Source organism: Carlito syrichta, unplaced genomic scaffold (genome assembly GCF_000164805.1).
Source record: "Carlito syrichta isolate Samal-C Ts95f unplaced genomic scaffold, Tarsius_syrichta-2.0.1 Scaffold303121, whole genome shotgun sequence".
Classification (NCBI taxonomy): Eukaryota; Metazoa; Chordata; class Mammalia; order Primates; family Tarsiidae; genus Carlito; species Carlito syrichta.
Genome location: NW_007247217.1, coordinates 41,492 through 51,688, shown reverse-complemented (window position 1 = coordinate 51,688; position 10,197 = coordinate 41,492). Strand labels below are relative to the sequence as shown.

The following is a 10,197-nucleotide window of genomic DNA, read 5'->3' as shown; positions in this document are numbered from 1 at the left end:
ATGTAAGCTGAGTAGAAAGAGCATGGCTCTGGAATTTCCAGGGCCCTTATAGCTCTGGCTTTCTTTCTCTTTAGGGCTTCTGTCCCACCCCACAGAAACCCACTAACATCTCTGGGCTGAGATGGAGGCCAATGCATTTGCCTTTAAGACTAGAGACCTCTGATCAGGAGGGAGACCAGCCCACAGACTCAGCAAACAGTGTTGAGTTTGGACATGTTGTCCTTCAGGTAAGAGAACCGAGCACTTCTCTGCCATCTTCTTTTCCTGTGTCCTATCTTCCTCCTCATCCCACCTCCATCCAATCTGCCTTACAGCATTATGGAGGAAGCTCACCCAACCATAAAACATCTTCTTGTGCCTGTGCTTTTCCCTGCCTGAAATGCCCTTCTTACTCCCAAACACCTATATATCAGGTGATCTCCTACCCATTCTTTCAAACCCAGTTCAAACTTCACCTCTTCTTTGGAATCATCTCCAAATCAGCCAAGCAGAGGCACTCTCCCTCACTTTGTTCATGCAGTTAGTGTAATGCTTATTACACTGTGCCTGGATGGAGATCAACAATGGCCGACCTACATCTATAGCCCCAGGGGCCAACACAATGCCTGACTCAGAGCAGGACTCAATAAATGGGCATGAATTGTATGGTTAAGCTATTACACAGCTTAACCTCAGCTAAAGTACTGTCCAAATCCTGTAAAGAAAATATCAACAAAGCAAAGGGTGACCAAAATGGACCTGGAAGTAAGGTCCTATACGAAAAGATCTACAGTACTATGGGTACTTGGGTTGAAGACTTCATAGACCTAAAATAGATTCCTTTAATGACTATGTAAAAAGCTGCAGAGAAAGCAGATTTAGCATGTCTAGGCCCAAAATCAAAATTGGAATCATCTGTAGAAGTTACAGGAAAGTAAGTTTCACCTGAGATGAAGAAATAACTACAGTCTTCCAGTACTGGACTGAACTATCTCGAAAAGTCATCAGGAAGCAGAGAGAAGCTTGGGAAAAAGGGAACTACTGTCTGTTATCATCCATTCTCTGCTACATGCTTGTACATACATTACCTCATTTAATCTTGACATCAACCCCTTAAGAGAGGAATCAACAGTCCCACTTTATAGACAGAAGAGGAGAGAGGAAATGAAGGTGAGTCCACGTTTACACAGTCAATCAGGATTAAAACCCAGGTGGCACTGATTCCAAAATGAGTACTCTCTCCACTGCATCACACAGTTGCCCAAGAAGAAGTTAGGGAGTAGTCAGTGCTCTGCAGAGGAGAATCCTGTACTGTAATAAAGGATGTGTTAGAGGGTTGCCAAGGTCCTGGCTCTTCAATGCTACTACCTTATATTGGGGAAAAGAGTAAGGTTGGCAAGAGCATAGCAGATGATTTCCCTGGGACAACTAATGGGTGACAATGATAGAAAAGCAGGAAATAAAAGGCTATATCTAAGACTTGCCTTTGGAAGTCGACAGGTATAACAGTTGATGGGTCACTGGAGTTTGCCCATCATTCCCTCTCCTTCACCCTCCCTTCACCTGTTTTCACTCATTGCTTTTCCAAAAGCTTCTTTCAACATATATTGGATAAATTTTGTGTACAGATCACTGGGCAGGACAGTGAGATACAGTTTCTTTTTGTGAGGCCCTTCCCTGCTAAGAGCTGACTTCCATTCTCTAGGACCTCACCAAAGCCTGACTTGTGCCTGGATAAGAGCAGGTGGGATAGTTTAGTAGTAAAACATTTCTAGAAAACTTGGAGCAAGGGAGAAAAGAACATGGCATTTTAGAAAGAGATTAACTGAGTGACAAAATGAGTGCATTGTTTCTGAGATAGCTGAAGTTCCTTGGTTAACTGAGAAATTTAGAAGTTTTCTGTCCAATCAATATTATGCACTGAGGTCAAAGCAAGGCCCTGTCCTTGGCATATATGGATGCTTTACCCTCTTCACTCCATGCCTTCTCTACCAACAGCCCCATACAATCTCTTCATCCTGTCTGGAATACCTCCCCTCTCCCTCCACAACATTGTGTGTTTGGTAAATCCCTGTTCATTCTTCAAGACTCAGTTCAAATCTCACCTCTTCTTTGAGTTCTTTCCAAACTCCTCCTGGAAGAGTAATTTACTCCCACTTGGTTCAGGCTCATGAAATTAACAAAATCCTAAACATGCTGCCAACTGTTCCAGGTCAAACTATTTGAGAGCAGAAGCTACAACTCATTCATCTTTCTGCCTCTCACAGTATCAAGTACAAGGATCAACAAATTATGTCCACAGGCCATATCCAGCCCACCACCTCTTTTGTAAATAAAGTTTTATTGGTACAGAGCCATGACCATTCATTTACTTATTGTTGATGGTTGCTTTTGCACTACAGTGGCAGATTGGGTAGTTGCAACAGAGACTTTGTGGCCCACAAGCCTAAAATATTTACTATATGATTCTTTACAAAAAAAGTTGGTCAGTTCCTGAACTAGTGCTGAATGTATGGTCAAGAAATGAATGGAAAATGCAGTAAGGTACTTTTTGAAGAAATTTAGATGACTTAAATGGCCTGAGTCTTAACTGGGGCCTAACTAATTGTTTGATTAAGCAAATAACGATCACATGATCCCATGATGATAGATTGATGATAGATAGAAGTTTTGAAAGTTTATTATGTGCCAGGCACAACGCTAGGTATTTTTAACTTATTGTTCACTTTATCTTCACAGCCAGCTCCAGCGTTAGTTATTGGTATTTTCCTCATTAAAGAAGAGGAAATTTAAGCTCAAAGAGGGCACACCACTTTCATGGTAGAGCCAGGACTCAAAACCAGGAATGACCTACTCCAAAGCTTGAGACTTACTCACTACCCAGAAGACCCTTCTGAAATTCAGTTTCTTTATAAAATTAAAGTTATTATATGAGCAATGTCATTTTTAATCCATTTCAGGGAGCAGAAATATACATATAGATTTATAGATATGTATAGACATATTAATGTTTATATATGGAACTTCAACATGCAGGAGATCTACCTGAAGTTCCAGAATTTAGGCCTGCTGCCTCCTCTCTCCCCTCAGCATTCCCACCTGTCCGGGGATTCCATGGCTCTGGCCAACCTCACAACCACCCCAAAGTTCTTCCTCCTCGGCTTGGTGGATGGAACAGAAGCCCGCCCGCTCCTGTTCCTGCTTTTCCTTGGCATCTACCTGCTCAATGCCCTGGGCAACCTGAGCATGGTGGTGGTGGTGAGGTCCGACTGGGCCCTCTGCTCCCCCATGTATTACTTCTTGGGTCACCTGAGCCTCGTGGACATCTGCTTTACCACAGTCACAGTCCCCAGGCTGCTGACTGGCCTGCTCCACCCGGGCCCGGCCGTGTCCTTCCAGGCCTGCTTCACCCAAATGTACTTCTTCGTGGCTCTGGGCATCACCGAGAGCTACCTCTTGGCAGCCATGTCCTACGACCGCGCAGTGGCCGTGTGCCGGCCCCTGCACTACCGTGCGGTGGTGACAACCGGGCGCTGCGTGGCACTGGTGCGCGCGTCCTGGGCCGTGGCCCACCTGCACTCGCTGCTACACACGCTGCTCATCTCCGCGCTCGCCTACCCGCACTGTGCACCCGTGCGCCACTTCTTTTGCGACATGACGGTGATGCTGAGTTTGGCGACCTCGGACACGTCCGCCGCGGAGACTGCCATCTTCTCCGAGGGCCTGGTTGTGGTGCTGACCCCGCTGCTCCTCGTGTCCCTGTCCTACGTGCGCATCCTCATCACGGTGCTGGGAGTGTGCTCGGCAGGGGCCCGCGGGCGCGCCTTCTCCACCTGCGGGGCCCACCTGGCGGTGGTGTTGCTTTTCTTTGGCTCTGTTCTCTCCGTCTATTTCCGGCCGCCGTCTGCCTACTCGGCCCGCTACGACCGCCTGGCTAGTGTGATCTATGCGGTGATCACGCCGACTTTGAACCCTTTCATCTACAGCCTTCGCAACAAAGAGGTCAAGGGTGCCCTAAAAAGGGGTGTCAGATGGAAAGCTGCACCCCAAGAGGTGTGAAGCAAGTCTGGATTCACTGGCATTTCAGTAACTACTACTGAAAGTCTTCGTTTTTAGCTTTCCAACGCACTGTCAATTTGTATCTTACCCTGACTTACTTCTTGTTAAAGAAGAAATTAGACCTGAAGCAGATATGACAAAGTGTTTATTATAGTGCTGGGTATATAGCAACAGGTTAAATTCGTTTCTGAATGAAATAGTCTACTTTTAAATTTTTGGAAAAATGAAAAGGAAACAAATGAAGGTAGAGAAAGAGTCTTGTAGTTGTAGAAAGGGAGAAGGAAGAGTGTGACTGGCTGCAACTTGGTAGATGGCGAGGGACCCTGAGAAGCAGTGGAGGTCCGAGGAAGATTTTAAAGAGTTTTCATTGAATGTGCCACAGACTCCTTCTGGGGATACTTTGGTAAAGATCAAGTATTTTAAGTGGCTTTAAAAGTTTTTTTTCCTCTCTTCCCTAGATATGATAGCCACCATTTTTATTGTAAAAATTGAAAACTAGTTGTAAAGATAAAATCCTACTTGATTACCACCCAACTGCCATCCCAGTTATCAGTCTAATCTCTCTCTCTTTCTCTCACTTTGTCTCTCTGAAACATAAATAGTATTGTTCCATATATAATTCTACAATTTCCTTTTTTCTATTAAGCAATTCATCTTGGAGATCTTATCTTCTTACTACAATTAGGATACCCTCATTCTTAACTTCATGATATAGAACACTATACTGTGTACTTTTCACTCTGTATTTAGTCATTCACTTATTGATAAATATCTGTTTTCCCAATTTTTAACTATTACAAGGGTGTAATGGATATATTTGCAATAATAATAATAAAAGCTAACATTTAGTGAGGAACTGATATGTAACAGGCACTGTTCTAAGTGCTTTACGCATATGTCTCAAATAAACACCAGAAGATTCACCATTACTCTCATTGTTCAGGAGAGGAAACAAGCTTAGAGAAAACATGTAGCTGTCCCATAGCCATGAGTCTAAAAAGTTCATCATTTTTAATTATTTGTGGTCTATTCAGTCTCAACAATCTAGAGCCATGAAGAGTTGAAATGTTCTTACACACACTGGTAGAGTCCAGACAGTAGTTAAGAGTTGAGAGCCAGCATGTCTCCAGAAGCTTTCATGGTAAGGAGTGAGGGGACCCTGTGGCAGAGGCTAATGTCAGAGCCCAGAACCAGATGAAAGACATGGCTGAGTGTAAGAGAATCAGCAGGACCAGCAAGACCGGAGAAGGTCATCAGAACCCTCCCCAAAAGAATGGCAATGTATTGCTCATACTAAGAAAGGAGGTGTCAAGTTCTAACATCCATGGCTGTCAGCAGAGGCAGCCCACCCTAAAGTCAAGATATTACATGAGCCTTGAGAATCTAGAAAAAGTACCACAAAAATCAACATGAAGAGGATGGGAGGAAGAAATTAATAATCATGAAAGTGGAAAAAAAAAGTAATGGAGGCAAAAACCAAGAAAAATAGAGTTAATACTGATTAATTAAGTTATTGTTAGAAATACTATTACTTTATATTATTCTTGAAGTGGTGTTCATGTAATCAGGAAATAAATAAATAATGGAGCTAGATGCATATTTATCAATATTTATGCTAGTTTTCATTGTGTACTTTCAATATCTAAGATATTTAACTGAAAATTCTTATTAGAGACCATAAGAGAATTTAGTAAGATGGACTGTTGCAAAATTGATATTCAATCAATAGCTTTTCTATGTACAAAAAATGACCTGTCAAAAAACACAATAGTGAATCCCCCAACATATTTTTAAAATGTAAAATTTGTAGAGTAAAAGTAGAAAGTAAAGTGCATAATCAACTAAAAAAACTATAAAACTCAAATAAATAAAAAGATATTACTTATTTATCATGTATAATACAACTGTATAAATAGCCAACTCTCCTTAATACATCCATAATTCAAAGTAATTCCAGTAATGTAATATTATTACAATGTAATTTTTCAACAATATTTTTACTGGAACTTAAAAAAAATAGATCTTAAACATATTTGAAAAACTAAATGTATCAGGAACGTTTTGAAAGACAGTATTGAGGAGGGCTTGCCATATAGATATCTTAAATGTGCTATTATGAAGGTATACTTTATATAGCACCAGTACAGATTAATGTCAATATAATAGAGACCAGAAATAAACTCAAGTACATATGAACACTTAGTACATTGTAAAGGTAGTATCTTTAAATCAGTGAAGATTGGAGCAACGGTCTTGTTGGGGAAAGGGAGAAGAGACAGAGAGTAATTGACCTTAAACCAAATTTCAAGTGGATCAAAGATAGAGATGTAGAAACTAAAGGTATATAAAAATTAGAGAAAAAAATGGGATTATATAATTTTTCATAGGAAAGTCTTTTCTAGGCATGTTAAAAAAAACATATATCAGAAAGTAAAAATCAACATATTTGTCTGCAACAAAGCTTAAAATATTAAGTGAGGGAAAAATACACCACTACCAAAGTCAAAGCATGAATAAAATAAATTGAGGTAAATTTCACCTATAAGATGGATAAGGTGACACTATCCATAAGAAAAAAAGAAAATCGACTCAAGGCAAAGGTCATGCACAAATAACACACTAAAGGAAAAGTGGCTAAAAATAAAAATGAATAAATAAATATAAAGAGATATTTTATTTCATTAATACAAAAATGCAATTTTAAAATGGTACAATCTCATATTTTAGAAATAGGAGTGATAGATACTTTGAGAGCAAAATATTCAGTGTCAGGGACATTGTAAGGAAACAACCGCTCTCATTTGCTTTTGGTGGGAGTTTATAGTAGAGAAACTTCTCTAGAGGCAATTTGACAATTTTTATCCAATCATAAAGTGTTCATATCTTCTGGTCTAATACATCCATTTCTAAGAATTTGTCCATAGAAATATAGGGAAAAAATCCATGAAAAATTTATGAACCAAGATATAAAATTAAAGCATTGGTCAAAATAACAAAAACTAAAAATAACCTAAATGGCTTCAAGAGCAGATAATTTAAACAGACTATGATAAGCGCATTGATTCGACAAAACACTATTTAGCCTCAATAAAAAGTTACAGGTCCTTATGTGAAATGACAAATTCACAATACATTTTAAGTAAAAACAATGGAAAATTGCATGTATAATTTAGCCCTATTTATTTATGACATATAATGTTAGTCTGTGCATAGAAAATATCTGAAATAATATTCCCAAACTTAACTGACTTCATGGGGGAGGGAAGAAGAACTCTGAGGAACTCTCACATTCTACTTTATTTATTTCTTTGTTGTTTGGATGTTTGTCAGTGAGGATCTGTTACTTTAGTACTCAGTAAAAAAAAAAAAGTTAAGAAGAAATCAAGCAAATATTGGCATTATTGGAAGGTTTCTTTTTAAATTTTTTAATTTCAAAGATGTGGAGTGTCAGGAGCCGCAACTCCTAACAGAAGACAAAGTAAGGGTTACCTGAAAATGGGAAAAATGCTGGCTGGGAGCAAGGCCCCAGCTAAAGCGGCCGTGCCGGAGGCAAAGCCCCATGGATCCCATTGATGGGCCCCTTTGATCTTTAGAAGTGCGTGCCTAAGACAGAAAGTATGCCTTTCTGGTGACAAACAAAGCATTAATTAATAATAGGCAAGAATGATATATTAGTGAAACTAAGGCTTGAGACATGAATAAGGAACACAGCAAAAGCACAGCCATTAGAGACGCTAGAGAATGTTTAGTTACCTTCGTCTCCAAAAAAAGCAAAACCATTGTGTATAAAGAAAATAAAAGAACTTTCCCATTCTTTATTTTTAATGGTTAACAGACCCTATACTAAAATAACACCTTAGACGGGTAAGATGGAGGAGGAAGTCTGTGAGACCTGAGACAAGTCAATCCTGAGGGCAGCTGCTTTTAAACATAATTCAGGAAAGTATAGACACAGTAGATATAAGTTTGTAAGAGTAAAATGACCTAGTAGTATAAGTATGAAAATATAGGAGAGAATAGTTAAGTAGATAAAAATAGGATGATGATTAAAGATAATTAGATAAAAAATAATTAAATAGAAAACAAATATAGTATATAAGAGTAGTCAAGCATAATTCATATAAAGGTTGTTAAGCATTATTAAATTATGATTCACATAAGCAAAATAAGAATAAGATAGATACATAATAGGAAAGTTTATAGGCAATAATTAAGAAATAATAAAGTTAGTTATAAGAAACAATAAAATTAGTTATAGATGTAAACGCCAATATATTGCCGTTAAGTTACATGTAAGAATTGTTAGAAATATGATATAAAAGGAATAAGGGTTGAAAGGTTACAGTTAATTATTTTTAGCAAAAGTTGTTTCGTTCCTGTCTGTTGGTTTTAACATAATGGAAACCAAAAAAGAGGGAGGAACAAATAAATCATTGTAAAACGTTTAATTGTAAAAGAAAACATAATGGAAGCTTTTGTGGGCATATGTGTGAAGGAGTTGAGGGTTGAAAATGCCTTATATAAACATGTGAACATTGAATAAACTTTGGAAGAGTCCCGAACTCGACCCAGAGAGTTGACTTATGTCTTCTTCCTTTGCCGCGTCTGATTCTCTCGCCTTAGGCCCTAACCCTTGTGTTGGAGCTGGACTCTGACAGTGGAGTACAATTCAGATTAGGTATACAAATATTCATTATGCAGGTACCCTTGTTGATGACGTGTGCCCCTCCTTCCCCTGGCAGTTTCCCACTACTGCCAATCACTTTCTTATAGTATTATGATAATTGTTCAAGGTCTGCCTATGAGTGAGAACATATGGTACTCTGTTCTTTGTTTCTTTGATGGGCTTTTTAATGCATAAATTCATTTCAATAAATTCATTTCATAAATTCATAAAAATGGGTTCAAATCAAAACAATAAATATTTATTCTATATATAAAACATGCAAGATGTGGAACTACATATTAAAGATATTAGAGAGCGCCTGTATTCAAGTCACTTATAATATGCTTGGTAAGAGAAGAAACAAAGCATCAGATAATTTCAGCAGAGTATCTCAGTGGAAAAACACCTACTTGAGAATTATAAATAGATTATATGCCTTCTGTCACTATTTATGTTTCCTTAGGCTATCCACCATTTTACTGTCTGTAACTTAAACAATGTGTAACAGAACTCTATGTTCATACTAGATTATACAATTTTAATTGAAAAGAAGAATTCTCATCTAAAATATCAGTATTATCAAAATAAGTAACTCATCATTAACTGACAAATAACTGGTATAGTTAATTTAGAAAACAGAAGAGATAATTTTAGAATATGACCATTAAATAGGTGAACAGTCAATATATTAAAAAATTAAGAACCGGATAAGTTGTCAAGAGAAATGAACTTAGAGAATAAAAATTTACAAGAGCATGTACATTAAAAAAATTGGAAGATACTTCTCATTGAACCGATATGTTTGGCAGAAGTAAAGCACTGAAGTGGTTGAGAATTTTGGATTTATCTCTTAGAGAATTAAGAAACTTTGAAACTTTGAAACATATTCTTTGAAACTTCAATTAGAATATTATTCATTCAATATCCATGATGTGTCAGGATCATCATCACAGAACATCCATGATGTGTTAGGTCTTGGGCTACATCACACCTGAATTATAATGGTAAACTCAACAGGCACATGGACCCCCACCCCCACCCCAATGAAACTTGAGAAAACTCCCACTGCAGGAGCCATGAGAAATGTGTTAGTGGTGCCAAGCTCAGGTGCTACTCCACTATTCTGAATACTCCTCATCTTCAATATTACACCACTGTGTGAAAACATACTTTAATCTTTTGAGTCACTGTCCCAGAGAAAAGTGAACTGTCCACTTTGAAAAGACCCTTCCCAATGTTACATTTATGTGCTGATTCCTCAGACTGTAAATAAAGGAATTCAGCATTGGGGCCACCAATGTGTGTATATCACAGCCATGTCAGTCTCCTTAAGTAGAATAGTTATCTGAATGGCATGAAGAAAGGGACAATGATTGTCCCATAGAAGAGAGACACCACGAAGAGGTGGAAGGAAGAACTCCTAGATACCTCTGGCAAAAAGGACCTTGAGGAAAAGATCAATAGGTATGAAACAATAGCAACAAGCTCTCCCA

At 38.4% G+C, this 10,197-nt stretch overlaps 1 protein-coding gene across 1 annotated transcript; it reads left to right on the top strand.

Annotated features, from left to right (window-relative positions):
- The first annotated feature begins 3,093 nt into the window (after positions 1 to 3,093).
- LOC103260122 (olfactory receptor 1L4-like) lies at positions 3,094 to 4,038 on the top strand. The gene has a single exon (XM_008057760.1). It carries the CDS (start codon positions 3,094 to 3,096, stop codon positions 4,036 to 4,038), a length of 945 nt encoding a protein of 314 aa, XP_008055951.1.
- The last annotated feature ends 6,159 nt before the right edge of the window (positions 4,039 to 10,197 follow it).

Bases quoted from the DNA above. Each gene is read 5' to 3' on its own strand.
- LOC103260122 (XM_008057760.1), top strand. From the start codon at position 3,094: ATGGCTCTGGCCAACCTCACAACCACCCCAAAGTTCTTCCTCCTCGGC.